General features: G+C 63.9%; 5 protein-coding genes across 5 annotated transcripts; 3 read left to right on the top strand and 2 right to left on the bottom strand.

Moving 5' to 3' along the window:
* Positions 1 to 611: 611 nt before the first annotated feature.
* Positions 612 to 1,226, top strand: MNEG_4317 (Histone H2A; the record flags this gene model as incomplete). Its single annotated transcript, XM_014047209.1, has 2 exons — positions 612 to 672; positions 901 to 1,226. The coding sequence occupies 2 exons, from the start codon at positions 612 to 614 to the stop codon at positions 1,224 to 1,226; spliced, it is 387 nt and encodes a 128-aa protein (XP_013902663.1).
* Positions 1,227 to 2,401: 1,175 nt separating this feature from the next.
* MNEG_4316 (putative calcium-binding carrier) lies at positions 2,402 to 5,589 on the top strand (the record flags this gene model as incomplete). Its single annotated transcript, XM_014047208.1, has 8 exons — positions 2,402 to 2,446; positions 2,593 to 2,670; positions 2,813 to 2,934; positions 3,223 to 3,427; positions 3,677 to 3,820; positions 4,367 to 4,456; positions 4,819 to 4,941; positions 5,482 to 5,589. The coding sequence occupies 8 exons, from the start codon at positions 2,402 to 2,404 to the stop codon at positions 5,587 to 5,589; spliced, it is 915 nt and encodes a 304-aa protein (XP_013902662.1).
* Positions 5,590 to 7,451: 1,862 nt separating this feature from the next.
* On the bottom strand, positions 7,452 to 8,048 carry MNEG_4315 (hypothetical protein; the record flags this gene model as incomplete). Its single annotated transcript, XM_014047207.1, has 2 exons — positions 7,452 to 7,634; positions 7,887 to 8,048. 2 exons carry the CDS (start codon positions 8,046 to 8,048, stop codon positions 7,452 to 7,454), a joined length of 345 nt encoding a protein of 114 aa, XP_013902661.1.
* Positions 8,049 to 9,753: 1,705 nt separating this feature from the next.
* Positions 9,754 to 10,469, bottom strand: MNEG_4314 (hypothetical protein; the record flags this gene model as incomplete). The annotated part of the gene is made up of 2 exons (XM_014047206.1): positions 9,754 to 10,103; positions 10,418 to 10,469. 2 exons carry the CDS (start codon positions 10,467 to 10,469, stop codon positions 9,754 to 9,756), a joined length of 402 nt encoding a protein of 133 aa, XP_013902660.1.
* A 5,982-nt stretch (positions 10,470 to 16,451) lies between these two features.
* MNEG_4313 (hypothetical protein) lies at positions 16,452 to 19,205 on the top strand (the record flags this gene model as incomplete). The annotated part of the gene is made up of 7 exons (XM_014047205.1): positions 16,452 to 16,509; positions 16,637 to 16,848; positions 17,207 to 17,302; positions 17,582 to 17,636; positions 17,820 to 18,461; positions 18,805 to 18,880; positions 19,103 to 19,205. 7 exons carry the CDS (start codon positions 16,452 to 16,454, stop codon positions 19,203 to 19,205), a joined length of 1,242 nt encoding a protein of 413 aa, XP_013902659.1.
* Positions 19,206 to 19,440: the final 235 nt, after the last annotated feature.

Genomic DNA, 19,440 nt, shown 5'->3' with positions numbered 1-19,440 from the left:
AGTGGTTTGGTGCATGAGGGTTGTGCAACAGAAGGAGTTAGACCATGCACAGAGACATAAGGGAGTGGCGGGCAGCTCCAACTACACAAGACAACCGCTGCCCGCTGCTTTCACGCTGACGCACCACCTGTTGTTGAGCAACGACACCGATTGCGCGTTCGAAACATGGCCAACCCCAGACCCCCGGCGAGCGCTCACTGTAAATGTAAATCTTGTAGGTCTCGGCCTTGGAGACCTTCTTCTTCTTGGCCTTGCCGTCCGCGGCCTTCTTGGCCGGACCCTTCTTTGCGGGACCCTTCTCGCCGACCTTGGGGGCCATGGCTGCTGGCTGGTGTGAGTTGAGAGGAGTTGGGTGTGTTCAAAGGCGTTTGTGGATCTCCTTCGGGCGAGACGGGGGCTTATGACCCACAAAATGTTGAGTGCAGCAGCTTCGTGCAGCTGCCCACCGAGCTCGGAGCCCTACAGAGGAAGGCAGCACGAAGCTGGGGCGTTTCTGAGCTGTGGTATGCCGCCTAAAAGGCCTCAAGCTTCCCCTCCAGCAGCATACACGCTCCCGCTGACATTCGATACCACCTTCGCACCCCTCAAAACCGGACTCCAACAACTGAACCATGTCGGGCCGCGGCAAGGGCAAGTCGGGCAAGAAGCCCGTGTCCCGCAGCTCCAAGGCCGGTGAGAGTCTTGACGAAAGGCCTGGGAGCTTGCTGTGCGGTCTGCCGCGGATGAGGTTTCTTCACTGCCAAGTTGCAGGCATTGTTGACTCTGGGAGTGACTAGGCTGGGCGTGCTGCAGTGCTGCAGTGCTGCACCATTAAAAGTCTGCATTGAATGTCGTGTCCCACATGCACGTCATGCAGGCGCTCACCCCCATCCATACTGCTCCCGCCTTGCATCCCAAAAGGGCTGCAGTTCCCCGTGGGCCGTATCGCCCGCTACTTGAAGAAGGGCCGGTACGCCACCCGCGTCGGTGCCGGCGCGCCCGTCTACCTGGCCGCCGTGCTTGAGTACCTCGCCGCTGAGGTGTTGGAGCTGTCGGGCAACGCCGCGCGCGACAACAAGAAAAACCGCATCGTGCCCCGCCACATCCAGCTGGCCATCCGCAATGACGAGGAGCTGTCCAAGCTGCTGGGCGGCGTGACCATCGCGTCCGGCGGCGTGCTGCCCAACATCCACGGCGTGCTGCTGCCCAAGACCAAGGGCAAGAAGGGCAAGGACGAGGCCGAGTAAACAGCTCTACACCTTGCTGCGACGCTGGCCCTCCTGCGCCGCGCATCACCCCAAAACGGTGGCTCTTGCCACCACCAATCCATGACCCTCAGACTAGACCAATGCATTGGTTGTTCTGAGCTGCTGCCCTAAGTCAAATGTGTTGCACGATGACCTTGCGTGAGATGCTCTGCCAACTGCATGATGACCATCTCTGTACACAACACACCCCAATGGTATGCACGCCTACTAATGCTGCCGCAAATGGCGGTCGCTTAGCCACATGCATCGCAGGCGGCCCAGCTGCCGCTCCTCAACGAGCGTACTGCCAGGCGCATGCATTGCGTGGTAACCAGATGTCAGCAATGCCACTGCCCTGCAACGACGCACATGTGGTGCACGCCGTCCGCTCGCAGGTTGGGGACGCCTTGCTTGAACAACTTGCTAGACAAGCTGTGCTGGCTGCAAAGCACTTTGACTGGGTTTGTGCTTGCGTCGATGCATGCGCTTTGACCCATGCCATGACGTTGTCAGCACGCCGGCTGGTCGCCGCACCCCATTGCGGAGGAAGGCTGACAGCCGTGTGCCGCTCAGGCGTACACACTCAAGAGTTGGCTCCCATACAAGAGTTTGCCTGGTGCTGGTGTGAGTCGTGAAACCCTGTGGCAACGCTGTCGTGCCCACTGCTTGCTGCTGTGCGCACATCACCATTGACATCCAGACCATTGGCTTGTGCGTAATTGGCCCTTGCGTATCGAGCGGTCTCGGAGTTGCCATTTGTCTGCCCTCAGACGTAGCCCGCTGGCCGCGATCATCAGATCACACGCACTTGAGAGCGGGCCAGCGAGTATGTCCACGGGGGAGGGAGGCAGTGGTCAACAAGCCAAAAAAAGCACAGCACCCACCGGCATTCAGATTGTCAAGTCCCTGATCGCCGGGGGCGTGGCCGGAGGGCTGTGAGTGTCCCAGCCCCGTCTCTGCATGACATGCAGGCCTAGTGTCGCACAAAGTTCACTTAGCGACCCAGCGCGCTCGCTACGACAGGGCAGCGTGCCACCACACCCGGCGGCGTTGAAACGCTGCACTGCTCGCACTGCTGCCGACGCCCGCTGCAGCACCCCACTGTTTGCACAATCACATGTCGTGTCTGCAGGTCTCGGACAGCCGTAGCCCCCCTGGAAAGGCTTAAAATTCTTATGCAAGTGCAGGGCAATGACAAGATCTACAAGGGCGTGTGGCAGGTGCGGGCTTGCTGGAAGGGAGGGGCGCAACAGTATGGCCGCAGGTCGGCGGCGGTGCACCAGCCGTGGTCGCCTCGTTAACCCATGATAGCCTCTGCTCTATACGTCGCGATGGGGTTCCATTGCGGCAATCCCCTCTTGGCAAGGCCCGTGCGGCGGCGGCAGCCACAGAGGCAGCGGCGGCGGCGGCGGCAGCGGCAGCGGCAGCAGCGGCGGCAGCAGAGGTGGCGGCGGCAGCAGCAGCTGCAGGAAAAGCGACAGCATTATCGGAACCACGCGCGCAGCGCGCCGCGAGGTTGCGTCCGGGCAGCGCGTCGGGAAAAGGCGCTGGGCCCACGCCACCTGCGCCCGCGCCCCCCTCCGCAGGGCTTGGTGCACATGGCGCGCACTGAGGGCATGCGGGGCATGATGAAGGGCAACTGGACCAATTGCGTGCGCATCATCCCCAACAGCGCGATGAAGTTCTTCACCTTCGAGCAGCTCTGCAGGTGCGCGGCGCGCGGCCCTTGCGCATTGTGCGCCGACCGCCGGCCGCTGCTTGAGGCGGCGCGGCTGCAGGCCGGCCCGGGGGCGGCACGCGTGAGGCGGCCCAGCCGCTGCGTGCACGGCCCTGCCATGACCGATCCTGCTCGGTTGCGGTCGGGCTCTCGTGTCTTTTCACAGGCCATGCCGCATGCCTCAAACCAGCATCAACCCACAGCACGAAATACAACCCGCCGCCGTCGTCCTGCTCAGCCCCCACTCTCCGGCCCCCGGCCCCGCACACACACACACAGGCTCATATCCGACCGGCAGCTGGAGGCCACCGGCAGCGGCGCCCTCACGCCGGGGCTGCGGCTGATGGCGGGCGCGGGCGCGGGCATTGTGGCGATGAGCGCCACGTACCCCCTGGACATGGTGCGGGGGCGGCTGACCGTGCAGGAGGGGCGCAACGTGCAGTACACTGGGATCGTCCACGCGGCGCGCACCATCCTCAAAGAGGTGGGCACGGGGCAAGGGGGTTTTTAGGAGGCGGGGAGCCGAGGCGGCCGGGCGCAGGGCGGGGGCCGGGAGGGGGGCTGAGGCGGCAGGGTGCGACGCGGCGCGCAGCGGCAGCCGTTAAGAGGGCGCCGACGCGGCGCGCAACCCGGTGCGCGCGGTTCGCGCCGCACGGGCCCTGCCGCGCCACGCCCGCGTGCGTCGACGCCGCGCCGCCCGCGCCGACGCCTGCTGCCAATCGTGTGGTTGCAGGAGGGCGCGCTGGCGTTCTACCGCGGGTGGCTGCCGAGCGTGATCGGCGTGATCCCCTACGTGGGCCTCAACTTTGGGGTTTATGAGACCCTCAAGGCCTCGCTGCTAACGCACTACGGCCTGAGGGACGAGCGGGAGCTGTCGGTGAGAGGTTTTTTTCAGTCGGGAGGGGGCTGTGGGGTTCTGGGTCGAGGGCGGGGCCCCAGGGACGCGCGGGGTTGGCCGTAGCGGCTTGCGAGGCTGAGACGCTGGGGGTGCGGCTCATGGGGAGAGCAATGGATGGGCGTCTCTTGAGCCACGCGAGCACGAGCTTTCCTGGGCTCCTGGGGTGCGGCCGATTGACAGCCGGCGATGGGTCGGAAGGGGCCGAGTCGGGGCCGCGCTGCTGCTGGCGGGCACGGGGTTGGACAGCGCGCGATGGGAGCTGCCGGGAGGCCCAGCGAATGGGCGCAGACGGCCAGCTCCGCGGCAAGCAGTGCGCGCGCCTGCCAGGAGACGCGGGGGCTGGCGGCGGTGGTGCCGTATGCCGCAGACCCAAGGGGAGCACCAGCGGGGCGCGGCAGTGGCCAGCGGCCATTACACACTAGCCACCCGCGGTGCCGTGACCCGTCTCCCTGTGATTCATCGCGCCGCCAACGTCTGGCGCCGGCCCTCCTGCCCAACCCCCTCCCCGCGGCACGGAACGCGCAGGTGGCGGCGCGGCTGGGGTGCGGTGCGCTGGCGGGCACGACGGGGCAGACGGTGGCGTACCCCTTTGATGTCGCGCGGCGGCGGCTACAGGTGCGGCGCCCCTCCGCCCCCTGCTCCTCCCCCTGCTCCGGCCCCTGCTCCGCCTCCCCCAGCCATTGGGCGCCTCCCTAGTGGGCTGGGGTCAGCAGCCGTCCCGGTGCTGCGTGCCGGGGCTGCAAATTGGAAAAGAGCTGCACATGGCCCGCAAGCCGCGCTCCGAAACCCTTGCCAGCACACCTGAGAAGCAGCGATCGCGCGGCCCGCCCTCCCCGGCGGACGAGCGCGCTTGCCCTCCGCGCTCTGTTTCGGCACCCAGGAGTGCCAAAAACGCGCACGTGCGCGCGCACACACACACACACACACACACACACACACACACACACACACACACACACACACACATCGCCTTGCAGGTGTCTGGGTGGCAGGGCGCGCGGGAGCTGCACAGCGACCACGGCAGCGTGGTGGCATACCGCGGCATGACGGACTGCTTCGTGCGCACAGTCCGCGAGGAGGGCATGCAGGCGCTGTTCAAGGTGGGGGGTGGGGCTGAGTGCAGGGCTGGGTGAAGCTGGGGTACCAGCTGGGCGGGTTGGTGTCTTGCAACGCTGATGTGTGTGCGTGTGTGTGTGTGTGTGTGTGTGTGTGTGTGTGTGTGTGTGTGTGTGTGTGTGTTTTTGTGTGTGCGCGTGCGTGTGCTAGGTTGTGGGGAGCGCAGCGGGCCTCTGTTTACAGGTGGAAGGGGCGGTGCAGGGCGGCCGTCATCAGTGCTGGTTGGCAATGCATGGGCGTCAGCATGGGGGCGGCCCATGCTTGGCGGCCCAAGGCCGGCACCCCAGGGGACTCTCCTGCCCCATTCAGCCCGCGTGCGAGCGCGCACGCGCGCACGCAACACTGCCCCTGTCCTCTTCCTCGTCCGCTCGTAACCCATACCCAGACCTCACAACCCCTGCACCCGCTTCCCAGCAGCAGGATCGCTCTCTCCCCCTCACTCATACACACACAACACACACACGACACACACACACACACATGCTCACACCTCACCCCCATCCCCCTTACCCCCCAAACGCTAGGGTTTGTGGCCCAACTACCTCAAAGTCGTCCCCTCCATCGCCATAGCCTTCGTCACCTATGAACAGGTCAAGGAGTTCCTGGGGGTAGAGATTCGCATCAGCGAGTAGCGCGCGCGCGCACGCGCGCGCCCTGCACCACCACGGCCCCCACCCGCACCCCAGGCGCGCCGCGGCGCTCTCGGCCCTGCGGCGCGCTCGCCGCCGCGCGCCCTCCGCCGTCCTCGGCCGCGCCCGGCCGCGCGCGGGCCGCGGGGTGCATGGGGTGCGACGCGGCGGCTCGCGGCTGCCGGGCGGGCCGGCGTGGGTCCCGCGCAAGGCGCGCATTTGGATGGCGCTTTTGATAGCGGCGTTGATGTGTGTTCGGCGCCGGCGCACCTGGCGGCCCGGCGCCTGGGCGGTGGGCGTTCCCCATCAGATCCTTTCCCTTTGCAGCAGCTTGCTCCCTCCAGCTATTTGGGTTGAGGCGCCCTCGGGCCTGCATGCTGTTTGACTTATTTCAAGTCTAGTGCGCTGAGTTTTTACCTTTGCCTATTCTTGAGCGCAGGAATGCCTCGCGGCTTTCGTCGTCGTCTGTTTCCCTCTCTCCCCCCTCCCATCATGGTTGCCGCGTCCCCGCTCGAGCCCACAGCGCCGGCAGGCCCGTCTTACTGCGCCCGCGCCGCGGTCTGCGAGGTGGGGAGCGCCGCTCGGGCCTCCGGCGGCGGCTTGAACGGCGTTTTTGAATTGTGCCTGTTTCGGTTTCATCGATCCACAGAAGAGGCCCTGTGTGCTGCCATACCCCGGGGCGTCCACTGCCTGTGCGCCCCAGTTTTCCCCTAGCCCGCCCGCCGTCCGCGCCGGGCGCGCGCCAGCGGTCCCGCACCCTTGCGCGCCGTCGCTGCCATCAACCCTTTCCACGGTGCGCGTTGGTGGCACACGAGCGAGCAACCAGAAGTTGCGTGTAAATGCGTCAGAAGCAGGGTCCCCTGAGGTGTTGCTGCTGACGCAGTCGCCAGCGACTCCTGAGGCACTCAGACTGCGTGTGGGCCAAGGGGCCGCGCCTCGCCCGCACGCAGCGTGCCCCCGGCACCGTCGGCAGCTGGGACTGACCAAGCGATGGGGTGCTCGGGCTCAGCTCAGCGTGCTCGAAGGGGAGCGGCGGCGCGGCAGCAGTCCAGCAGGATCGACTGCTTGAAGGGTGGGGCGAGGGCGGGCAGGTCCCAGCCCAGTGGTCGCTGGCAGGCGGAGCGAGTTCAGGGCAGCTTTGCTGCCCATCCAGAACAGTCCTTCCTTGCGCGCGCGCGGGGATGGAGGATTCACTGGAAGAAGAGGTACAGCTGGATGCCTCGAGGCACCGGCGACAGTGCGCCAGTCGGACCGGCACCAGCGTTGCGATCACCCCCTCCACCTTCTCAAGAGTGTGCCCCGCATGCAGCGGCAGCTCCTGTCGCTGCTGCTCGGGTACTCAGACGCCATAGAATTCGATAGTGTGCAACTGCTGCCAACCCCATTCAACTCACTGTGACCCGCCAAAACGTGCGACCCCATCTCAAAGCATCCTAAATGCGCACGCTCGCAACCCCCCTTGCGGCGCCAGCCCCGTGATCGCCGCTGCCCCGTCAGCCGTCTCACCCACAGCATAGTCTGGGTCGCAACCGCAGACCACGCAAGCTGCTTGATTTGCAAATTACAAAAATGTCTTGATCCTTGTTAAGCACACAGATGCCTCTACCCACACAGCCGATTGGAGTAATGATAAGAATGGCATGCGCCGATAACAAAGGCAGCGCCCAGAGGCGAAGGAGGCAGTAGGGGCAGTAGGGGCGTCCGTTGCCGTCCGTTATCGCTGGAACTGTGTAGGGTATGTGCGGGGTGTTTGCAGCAGTGGCGCAGCAACGCATGGATGTGAATGTCCGCCCGGTTGGACGACAACAGGGCACTGTTCGGCCGCTCGGTCGCGCTCACAATTAATATAAAGGGCGCTGGTGCGATCACGCAAGCACCAGCAGCGCCACGAACGCCGAGGCCGCCGCGAGCGCCGAGGCCGCGCCGAGGCCGGCGGCGCCGCTGCTGGGGGCGGGCGCCGCCGTCGAGGGGGGCCGGAGGGTGTTGTTGAGGGCCGCGGAGGCGTTGCCCAGGCCCGAGGTCACGTTGCTGACAAAGCTCGAGATGCCCTGGGAGAGGGGCCGCAATTTTGGAGCTAAAGGTCAAGAGAGCAAGGGATCAACGGGCCTGCTTGGCGCCCCCGCAGCGGCGCGTCGGGGGCGGCCCCCCGCACGCGGTGGTGCCCCCCCCCCCTGTATTGTGGCCTGCTGCACACACCCCGGGCAGCCTGGCCGAGGCAAGAAGCACCCGCCGACGTTACAAAGCAAGCGGAAGGGGGTTCAAGATGGGTTGGTTGGGGGCGTAACAGGAGCTTTGCTCACCGACAGGGCGGAGTTCAGGCCGGCGCCAATGGAGCTGGCGTTGATGGCCGACACGTTGGGGACGGCCGCCGCGGTGCGGTTGAGCAGCGGGGCGAAGAGGCTGTCCGTGCGGTTGGCCGTGACGTCCAGGGCCGACATGGTGGCGTTGGCGAGCTCGGACATGGTCTGCGGGGGGCGTCGTTGCGCATGGATGCATGGAAGTGTGAGGGCGCGTGGTGGCCGCCGCGGGGGGCAGCCAGGCGGGAACGTGCCCGGCCTGCGAGGCGCCCGCAACGAGCGCCTCCTTAGGATTGAGGCGCCAAGGCAAACGCTGATGAGGCGTTACAAGCGGATACATGCGCAGCGCTTGCTGCCTGCCTGCTGCGCCACACCTGCGTTATGGCCGCGCCGAAGGCCGCCAGCGGGTCTGCAGGCGCAGGCGAAGCTGCCGCTTGCAGGGTGGAACGCCGAGCCTGGCAGCTCGGCGCGGTAGCCAGAAGCAAGGCTGCCAGAACGGCTAGCAGGAGGGACTTGCAGGCCATTGAAGCTGCGGAGGAGGCTGGCTCGGAAGGTGGTTGATCTGCAGACAGTGCCCTGCGAAGGCGAATAGTGGTGTCTACAGTGTGCAAGACCTGGTGAAGACCTTGCAACTCAGGGAGTGCGCGTGACAGTATGTTGAAGCGATCGAGAGGTTCTGGTGCATTCCGCACCTCCGGCTCCAGCTGGCACCGTGGTGAGCACGAGAAAGCGCGGGTGAGCAAGACCCTTGACGCGTGGTCTTGATACTGCGACACGCTTTAAATCAAGTGCGCCGCATATGGAAGCCTGCCATGTTGGTGCAGGTCGGTCCCGCCTTCTTTTCAAAATCGCCTGCTGTGCCTAGGGGCCCAGCGCTGGTGCCAGGACATCGATCAAGCGCCACTTCCCCTCTGACAATCGACTCTGTGCCAAGCCATGATATTTACTGCTCGCACAGCCGTTTCCTCAACGTCGCCGGGACTCCCTCTGCACAGGCACGGGCAGATAAATTGTGAACACTTGACGAACGTTGACACCCTGCTGTGGCCCGGGCTCAAATCCCTCCGCCACTCTGGTCGCTTCCCCTCGCCATCATTGTCAGGTGAATGAAGTTCGAATCCCGGTGGGATGAATATGGGCAGGGGTACGATATACATTTGCACATTCTACTGCTTGCCCCACGCTTGGGACTGATCCGAGTGAGATGGTGATGGCAAATTGCTACTCTTAGGTTGTTGAGGCGTAATTCAATTCGTCATTTGTGCAGGTCTTTGTGACAAGCGATGCTCGCTATGTACCTCGTGCGTGTGCAGTACTTTTTAACCCCATGGTGGCGTAGGCTACTCTCACCCGCATGTCCCTTGAGATGGCCATCTCACCAAGCATATCAAATAGAATTTGTTTCGCTGTCTGGCTTGAGTTGGTGTAGTGCCGCTGGATTGTAATTAATAGTGGGCCGCCTGCCAGTGCCCGTTTAACACACACTACCGCATCGGACATCTGCATCCACTGGTTACCCAGTCCGTGAACACGGTAGCATTGTAAAAAACCGAGCGCAGCCCACAGGTTTCCCACTCAATGGGACAACAAATTGTGTGAGACTTTGCGTGCCCGTCGCCCGCACATGTGCTTGAAGACAAGTTGTGACAACCAAGATAGGGCTTGCATTTGCATGTGAAGTACAGTTGCGAAGTGCGCAGCAATCACAGCTTGGCTCAACAATAGAATTCAAGCCCCATTGTGACCCAAAATCATCGAGTGAGGTCTGGGTCACTTGACTTCCAGCGCAGCATGTTGGTAAATTCAGACCCCACAACAGGGCCTGGTCAGTTCGTAACGGCCCCGACACAAGGGGCCCAGGGGGGTACGCTCAGAGCAGGAGCAGCATGGCAGCGCCGGCCGCGCCCGCCAGGACGCCAGAGGCAGCGAAGGTCGAGGCGGAGCTCTTGGGCGCACTGGCCTTCGCCTCAGAGGCGTTGCCGGTGGCGGGCAGCAGCGAGCTGGCATTGGCGGCGGCGCCCTTGGCGGCGGCGGTCGCGTTGGCGACTGCGGCCTTCACGGTGGTGGTGGCCTTCTCGGCGGCATCCTTGACGGCGGCGGTGCCGTTGGCGGCGGCGGCGGCGATGGGGGCGGTGGCCTTCTCAGCGGCAGCCTTGACAGTCTCAGTCGCGTTCTTGGCCGCGGCCTTGGCAGGCGCAGTGGCGTTCTGGGCGGTGGTGCCTGCAGAAATGTTGATTGAATTTTTGCGTTATGAGCGCGGGGTCGGCAGTGGTGATGGCACTCCGGTGACATGTTGGCATGAGGGGTGCATGCCGGTGGCAGCCATGGCGTCAGGGGGCCACCCCATAGCCGCACCATGGCCAGCTGGCGGCACCCCTCATATGCACATGGTTGCTGCTGCCCCCGAAAAGCGTGTGCATGAAACGCCGCTCATTAATACCAATAAGCATCACCGGCGCTGATCCGTGTGCTGAGGCCTGCCGGGGAGATGGGGCCCAAAGCATCCCGGCGACGATCTCGCGGTGAGAGCTCACCCATGGCCATCAGGGCCACAAGGGCCAGCACGATAACGACAGAGGTGCGCATCTTTCCTTGGTGTCAGGAGGGGAGGGTGCTTGGCGCTTGACAGTTAGCCTTTTGGAAGGCTGGTACTGGTCAAGGTAGAAAGTGGAAGATGAGTGTTTTGAGTATGACAATGGTTGTGGAAGTCTCCTACAAGGAGCCCAGGAGCGGTGGAAATTCAAGCGTCCAGACTCATCGTCTGCCACGCATTCCTCGCGCTTCAAAAACGCAGTGAGTGTATAAAAATGGCATATTGGGGGGGGTGAGGACCCTGTTCGGGCGCGCTTGGGTTGGTGCGCAACCCGCCTCTTGGGCCAGATTCGAACCAGGCCACACCAGTCAAGGGTGCGAGATTGCATCGCACGAGCTGGCCGCTACAGAGCCCCTCCATTCATATGCAGCGGCCCGATTCATCAAAGTAACCGCCAAGACATGTGGTTACGCGGTCGCCTGAGCAATCCTGCTTTTGATCATTGATCGCAGCTGTGCCAATTTGAATCTGCTGAGCTGGCCTTTGGGCACAGCCATCTGGTGGGGGCGCTGGCCTCCGCGCCGTCTGGCCTGCCGCCCATCTCAAACGACAATCCATCGCTGAATATGCTATGAATACAAGTGCTGGTAATGCAGCCTGAGGTGCATGTGGTTGTGTTGTGTAGGCAGGAAAAATGTATCCAAACGAGTGGCCCACCGGGCGATGCACTCACGGCTGTCATAGCAGGGCATGCTCTACAGCAGGGCAACGGCTTGATCTGTTTCTGCCGCGTGCTGTACACCATATGTTGTTGCAACCGCCAGAGGGCTTGCACGCGAGTGGCCCCGCGTGGCTGCTTGCTTCAGCACGGCGTGCCGGAGTGCAAGCTGCTGTATGTGCTGCGTTGACCGACTTTGGCAGGGGCCCCTCTTGCCAGGGCCCTGCACGCTGGCGTCCTCCTCAGCTAACAGCTGGGGGCGCGGCGGCTGCACAGGGAGACGGGTGGCCAGCGCTGCCGGGCCCCCAAGCGCCAGCACCTGCCGGCGGCTTCAGCCCACCCGCCGAGGGCCTGCCCACACCGGCAACTGCAGCGCTCCAGGCACCATGCCGTGACCGCTGCCGGCCACAGCCATCCCTTGTCTGCGTTTCTGGGCAGTTCACCACCAAGCAGTGCCAGCAACGGCAGTTACCTGGCTGTAATCGTGGCAAGCGGCAGCCCCCTGGCGGGCTGGCACCAGCCATTGGCGGCACATGCGATATTGATCAGAACAGCCGCTGCTCCGGGGGCAGGCCAGCCGGCGGCAGCACCATGAAGCCAGACACCAGCTGCAGCTGGGGCTTAGGTGCCTGCTGTGGGTAAGGTTTAAAAAGCCCTACCAGCGGACCCCCCTCTGTAACCGGCGCAACGGCGGGTTGTGAGGCCGGTTAGGGGCCGCGGCCGGAACCCGCGGGGTTATCAACTGTTTGTGTCGCGCATGCTTGGGGCGCAGGATTCAATTTCTATCAAACTCTTGAGTTCCCCGTGCTGGCACGCGCTGTGGGCTGGTGCATAGGTGACTACGCGTGTCACTGCTGCAGCGCCGGCGGGTTATGAGGGCGGTTAGGCTAAACGTCCGGAACCTGTGGAGTTATCAACCATTTGTGTCGCGTATGCTTGGAGCGCAATTTTTAACTGCTCATTAACTCCTGAGTTCCCTGCGCTGGCACGCGTTGTGGGCCAGTGCCCAGGTGATCACATGCGGTGTTGCTGCAGCACCAGCAACGCCACAGAAAGTCCCCAGAGTGTATGGCTTACCCTGAACTAAGGCTTATCACTCTGATCAAACACACGATCAACTTGTACTTGAGCTTATAGTGACCTGTGGCAGATCACCACTCACCACTCACTGCACACTTTCGCTTCGCCTGGCCTACTGCGCTCCCATTCCTCAGCCAACCGGAAGTGCTGCAGGAGCCATACGGTACATCCCAGTACCGTAAACACATACACGGGCCATTCGCTTCAAACACTTCACTATTCCGTCGTCACACACAAAACGCGGCAGGGCTGAATCGCACGCTACCGGCTACACCGCTATGATAGATTGATAAGATGGGCCTGAAAATTTGGGCTCGCGGGTCCACAGGGTTGCAAGCTGGTGAGCCGCCTCCTGATCCCAACCACCACGAAGTGCTGAACGGCGCGATGGCCTCCTCCGCGCCTACCCGTAAGAAGAGTTGTTAGGTCACGCACAACTGCCTAGGTGATCGCCCCACACACCGCTTTGCAGGTCCCACTGTCAGGGAGCTGGTCCAGGCACAGGCGCGTTTGAAAGCTGACGCATCAGGTGCGCGCTGCTGGATCCCGAGACTAGTGGGGGTTTGGTTGTAATATGCAGGCCTCATTGTGCATGCCCCCTTGAGCCGCTTGCGAACTTGCAGAACGTCCACGCGCGCTCGGGCGGGCGGCGGGCGGCAACGGAGTGAGCAAAGTGCTGAACGGCGCGATGGCCTCCTCCACGGCTACCCGTGAGAAAGCTGGTGAGTCACGCACAATTTCCTAGGTGATCGCCTCACACACCGCCTTGCAGGTCCCGGCGGGTACGCCCCTACTGCAAGAGAGCTGGTCGAGGCGCAGGCGCGTTGGAAAGCTGGCGCATCAGGTGCCCCCTTGAGCCGCTTGCTTACTTGCACAACGTCCAAGCGCGCTCGAGCGGGCGGCAGGCGGCAACGGAGTGGGCGCCGTTCTGGTTGCATTACTTGAATCCAATTAGCACAGTTCAATTCTGTGCAATGGCTTAAGGACTAACATCGACAACCCTATAGGTTTCGTGCCCTGTAGAACCACCCTTAACCACCCTTAACACGCCTTAACTGCAGCTGTAACCCCAGAGTGAGCCAGGGTTAATTTTGGGGCGGTACATGGCAAAACCCTAGTTTCGGGGGGGGGTTTCGAGGGGGGGTCTGCTGGTAGGGAAGTGTGCTTCGAATAATCGGTTTGATATTTCAGCAGCAGCTAAACTGGTTCGGGCGTGACACGCTCTGCATTGCTGCTCCACTCCACCCACAAGGCCCACCATCTTATGTTGGTGTCACTTATGGGTCAGCAGCACGAATGAGTGCGCAGCACAGGCCCCCTGCTGTGCTAACCGACAGGGAGGCATCTGCCATTCTGATGTGGTGCATGGCTGCTGAGGGCGTACACCAACACGCGTTATGTCACGCGTGCGGAGGCATGGCTCCCACGTGTGCGGACGGGCTGCGGCTACCGCGGCTATGGCCCCCTACCTGCCTCTGCCAGCATCAGTGGGCATGGCCGCGTTGCCCCGGAGGCTGCTGCCCCCGCCGCCGTTGCTGCTACTGCTGCTGCTGACTCTGCTGTCGTGCACACTGGGCGCCTATGTGCAATGGGCTCCGAGCGGGCTGGCAGCCCAGACAGATGCATGCGCGCATACAACTCAACACTTCTCCCGCTGATCCGCTGGCCTGCTGCTGCAGAGCGATTGCCGCCGCTACGGTCTGCCAGCAGACCACTGCTGGTAACGTTGCGGTGGCGCAGCACCAACGTCTGTCGCGCTCGCTGCGTGCTGCTGGTGAGCCGCATGGAAGCCCACCTGCTTATCAAGCCGAGCGCCTTCAGCCATACCGCTTTTGGCCACGCAGTTGCAAGGCAAGGGCAGCATTCTCGCAGCGGAGCTTACTTCAGCACTTCTGACCTTTGACCTGCTACCATGACCAGAGAGTCGGCTGCCCCGCATGTGCTGTCTGGCCGCTGCAACTGCGCCTACACCTGCGATGCCTACCCACGCACGACGGGTGCACACGCGCGCGGCGGTAGCGCGCAGCAAGGCGCCGTGGGTGTAACCGGCGGCGCCGCCCTCACTAGGGCAGTAAGATCTCAGGTAGCGCACGCCTTTCAGGTATTGGAAGCCAAATAGGCTGGTATCTCCACGAATCCTGTTGTAGAACAGCTGGAACGTGTTCCAGCCGAGGGCTGTTGCCATGCCCTAGCACAGGGGGCACAAACCTTCACCAGCCCGGTGTGGCTTAACCAGTAACAGCTAGCTGTGCAGGGCATGGAACTGCTCTGCAGCGAGGTTCCTCCGCCATGCCACCTCAGGATCCAATTTTAATGTGGCTCATTTTGGCTGGCTGGATAAAGTTGGGCAGCGCGGCGGTTGGCCACTGTCAATGGCGCTTCCCCGTGCACAAGTCTCCATGTGGTATCAGGGGGCGCATTTTCCATACTTTCTCGCACAAACGCCTTGAGGCTCTTGCGGTGCTGTGAGTCCACTTGGTCATTGACATCTTCAGCATGAGTGAGGTGCTAGGTGCATAAATAGATGCAAAAACATTCTAATTTCATTTGTTCAAGCTGATTTGCAAACAGTGCTCTGTGCGTGCTGCGGCACTCACAGAAGCGGCTCAGCGGCTGCAGTTATAAGCCCGTGGGCAAAACTGAAGCCAATGCTAAGGGAGGCTAAGCGAACAAGCCACATAGTAAACATGGTAAGTATGATGCGGCAAACGCAGGGGTGCATGCGCTGGGACGGGCGCACTCCCGCTCGCACATGTAGTCCCGCTCGCAAATGTCGTTGCTAACGTACCGTATCGTGGGGCTCCGGACTGAACTCCGCCTAGACGCGGTGAACCGCGTGTCTTGGTTTGCCAAAAGGCAAGAAGTGATTTGAAATGTTGTACGCAGGCATGTGGCACTTATGGCCCTGTTCAGGCCTCCTCCGTGATTACGCCACCCCCACGCGCACCCAAACACGGGTGTTTTGCGCACGTTCAGGGGCTGTACACAGGGTTGAGAAGCGGGGTTTTGCGGGTTGCGGAGCCGATGAATGGAGAGTGCCTTGGGCCCCACACCGGGTGCGGGGTTGTGTTGAGAAGGGTTGGGGCCCTGAGCGCTGATCCCTTGCCGGAAGACTGTTCATTCAATACGGGCGTGAACCCCTCGTGCTGCCGGCCGCGGTGTCATGTGGGTCAAAGGCCGTCGCCTTGATTCTCACTGGAACAAGGGCCCCCTCAGCTGCAGGCTTGACACAGCCTCCTGCCGGCGCTTGTTCTATGGCAGCATACCGGGATTCAAGCCTGTCCCCCTGCGGGAGGGCTGCTTGACACTCCGTTCACATGCAGTTCAGATCAATTGGCGCACTGACATCTCCTACTGCACAAAAGAACTCGTGTCTTCCCCGGGGGCGCGCGCGCACCAGGCCTCGGGGTCCTATCCCTTGCACGTGGCAAGCGAAGAGTACTCTTGGCGGCCATGCCCTGGCCCCTACCAATCATGCACAAATGCAATGCATTGCTTTCCCTCGACCAATTCCTCCGTGCTGTTTTGCACTGTAAGCTGCCATCAGGCAGGGCCAGTGCACCTGCAGTCACCCCTGACGCGGATGAGTGCGAAGCGGTACGCCTGCGCGTGCATCTGCAAGGCAAACCATACAGCGCACAGACAATCGGTGCTTTGCAAGTGAATGTAATTCAGCAGCTTCTCCTATCATAAGCACAGCCCGGACCCATACCCATGCAGTGCAGCTGAGTATGATCACTTCGCTGATTTGCGCCAAGATCACTTCGAATCCGGAGTGGAGACAATGAGGACACGCAAGGCAGCTGCTCATACACTTCAGAGGTTTCTAGAGTAATACATTGTTCAGCGGGTCAGTAAGAGTGTTTGAAGTCGTGCTGTTCGCGAAGAGCGCAGCACGCTCGGCCGAGCAGCACGACTCGGAGGGCACGAGGCTTCGAAGTCTCACAAATGTGTCGACCAAGATTCTGATAGTCTTGGCTGGTCCACGGCGGTTCTTCTGGCTCTTTGGCCCAGAATCACAGTACACCAGGCCCTCATGTGGCATCAGGAGGAGGCCTACACAGCCGCATAGGATACATAGCATATTTCTGTATCGCTAGCCTTGCAGGCGTGGCACCTCTGCTTTCACAAGCAGCGCCCCCCGCCTGGGGGTGCAATACACACCAGAACACCTTTGTGCCTGGGCGGCAGGCGCTCACCAGCCTGAAAGCCGGCGCCAGGCGCCTAATCTGAGGCGATGACCTTCTTCGTGGACCTCACACTCAGCGACGACGATGCACCCGCTTCCCTTGCCGGTGAGCTGCCGCAGCGCGAATGGGTGCCCTTGCGCTGCGGCTCACAGGCAAGTGCTGCCGCCCTCCAGGGCGCTCCAACTCCCCGCGCTCCCCCCTCCCCATGCACGCCCTTTCGCGGCACCCGCAGCGCCTGCATCCGGCCGCGCCCCCACGCCAGACAGCGACGTGGTGGTGCTGGACGAGCCCGAGGAGGCGGGCCCGCCGCGGCAAGGGGGCGGCGCGGCCCCTGCGCCCGGCGCGGGGCCGGCCGCGCCCGCGGGCGTGGGAGCGGCGTGGCAGCGGGCGCAGGCGGCGCTGGGGGAGGAAGAGGAGCTGGCGATCGTGGGCGTAGCCGGCGTGGTGAGCAGTCCTGGCCCTGCCCGGTCCACAGTTGGTGTGCGGTGTGCTTGACGTGCCACCCCACCCGTGGATGGCGCAGCACAGGCGGGGGCGGCGGCGGCATGCTGGTGCTGGCGCCGCATGCGGCTGCTGCATGGCGTCGCGTGGCCCCCATGAATGCGCCTTCATGCAGGCATGCTCTTGCTCGTGAAGGTCGCAGCCGCTGCATGCCATGCACGCAACCCATGCATGCAACCCATGCATGCAACTCATGCACGCACATCAAAGCCGACATGCGCGGCTGCTGCCAGGCCAATTGCTGGCAGTGGCGCCCGCTCCCAGCCGCTCCATCAACCCGTGAATGCGCTCCCCACGCCAGGATGTGCGCTGCGACCTCCCGCACACGCGCGACCAGTGCGGGCACCACCCCTTTGTGAACGCGGGCGCCTCCAGCAACACGCGGCACTGTGGGCAGGTGGGCGGGCGGGGCCGTGCGGCTGGGGCTGGCCCATCCGGGCCCTGCAGCCTGCCCGCCTGCAGTGCTGGGCAGCGGCCGCGCCGTGGTGCTTGCGCAAGCAAAGGGCGTTGCGCAATGCGTACTCCCGTCGGCGGGCGCCGTACGGGGCCGCCGTTCGGCCCAAGCAATGGGCGGCGTGCTGGTCTGGTGTTCATGAATGCTGCCCGCATCGCACCTCGGCTGGCCGGCCTCTGAGGCAGCAACCCTTCCCCGCCACCCTCAACACCTCGGCTGCAGTGCTACTGCTTCGTGTGCGACACCAAGGCGGTGCTGTGCGGCTTCTGGGGCACCGGTGAGGCGCCGACCAGACCGCCCGCTGTGACGGGAGTCCTCAGCAGGGCGCGGCGCGCCCGACTGCCGCTGCTTGTGCTGCCGGGCCTGCTGAGCGCCTGGATGCGTTGTATGCTTTCGCTCAACCCTGCCTGGCGGCTCCCATACCCTCTTGCAAAACGCCCCATTTATCCGCGCGCGCCAGGCGCCCGCGAGGCGGACCACTGCAACGCCCACCACACGGGGCCCTGGGACCTCCTGCGCGCCGCGCGCAAGCGCGGCGACGCCACGCGCCTCAGCTCCTGCTTTCTGGCGGGCCGCCTGCCGGCCGCGGAGGCGGTGGCGGACGTCATCGGCGGTGGGGCAGGCGGCGGCGCGGCGGGCGGCGGCGTGGCGAGCGGCGGAGGCCTGGGTGGCCTGCCGGCCTCCATCCAGGCGATCCGCCAGGGCTCTGGGCCGCCCCCGCAGCCGCCGCCCCCGCCGCGGCCGCAGCAGCCGCAGCCTGTGCGGCCGCTAGCGCCGCAGCTAGCCGCCGCGTGGCCGTTTGGCCCGAGCAGGTACGCGCTTAAGCAGCAGCGCATTCCAGAGAGCGTTGCTGCGGCACGGGAGCGCGCGGTGGCGGAGCAACGCGAAATGCAGCAGCGGCACCAGCGCATGGAGCAGGCGCAGCAGAAGCAGCTGCAGAAGCAGCAGCAGCGGCAGCAGCAGCAGCAGCAGCAGCAGCAGCAGCAGAAGCAGAACGCGGCCGGCGGTGGCGGCGGCGCCGCCGCGGGCGGCGACGGGACGGCGAGCAGGTTGCTGCACAGGATGCCGGACCCCGCCGCCGACGAGGACCTGCTGCACGTTGGTGGGTGGTGGGCGCACTGCTGCCCCAAGTGCCATCGCATGCATGAGTGGGTGTGCATGTGGGTGTGCACGTGTGTGGGGGAGGGGAGTTTGGTGAGTGTGAGTGTTACAAAACGTGCCGCATGAGGGCGCAAGCGTGCACTGGCGCCGTGTCCAGGGCTGTTTTGCCTGCCGCCGCGGCGCGCCAGCCGCAGCGAAGCGCGCGGGCGACGCCCTCGCCCGGCTGTCAGTGCGGGAGCGGCTGCCTTCGTGCACGTCGCGGCCCATGCCTGAGACAGCCGTTAGGGCGCCGCCCGCCCTTGAGACGAAGCCCTTGCCGCCCCACAACTGCCCTCTCGTCCCAGGCCGGCTGCGGCTGCCCGTCAAGTGCGCCAAGAACACCACCATCGCCGCGCTGCAGCAGCGCGTGACGCGCTTCGGGTGCGCCCGCATGCGCCGCGCGCGCGCGCGCAGCCAGCCGCGCCCACCGGGCCCATGCGCGTGGAGACGGACCTGTGCTCCGCGGGGGCGCTCGGCACGACGCGGGCGTGGCCCTGTTTGGCCTTGGTGCAATGCGCGGCCCTCCCGACGGGCGGCCGTCGGCGCCTCCCCGCACTCACGCAGGCCCCTCCCCGCACACCGCCGCCCCCCCTCCCAAAACAGCTACTACTACGACCACATGCGCCCGCCCACCGTGGAGCATTACGGCGACAGGCTCTGCATGGACAACATACTGAACACCAAGTATGACGCCGGCAAGGTGTGACGTCAGCAGATGATGTCAGCGGCCCTGCCGCGCGCCCGGCCGCCTCGCGCCCCACCCCGCACGCTCCCCGCGCCGCGTTTCGCCCCGATTTCTTGCGTATGGGCTCTCGTGGGTTGACTCGGCGGGATCGCAGACATTCACACACACACACACACACACACACACACACACACACACACACACACACACGCATGCACACACATACACACACACATGCGCAAGGGCACACACGCAC

This window comes from Monoraphidium neglectum, assembly GCF_000611645.1.
Source record: "Monoraphidium neglectum strain SAG 48.87 unplaced genomic scaffold scaffold00593, whole genome shotgun sequence".
NCBI classification, from domain to species: domain Eukaryota; kingdom Viridiplantae; phylum Chlorophyta; class Chlorophyceae; order Sphaeropleales; family Selenastraceae; genus Monoraphidium; species Monoraphidium neglectum.
The sequence above is the reverse complement of the archived record's forward strand: the minus strand, read 5'-3'. Positions and strand labels throughout refer to the sequence as shown.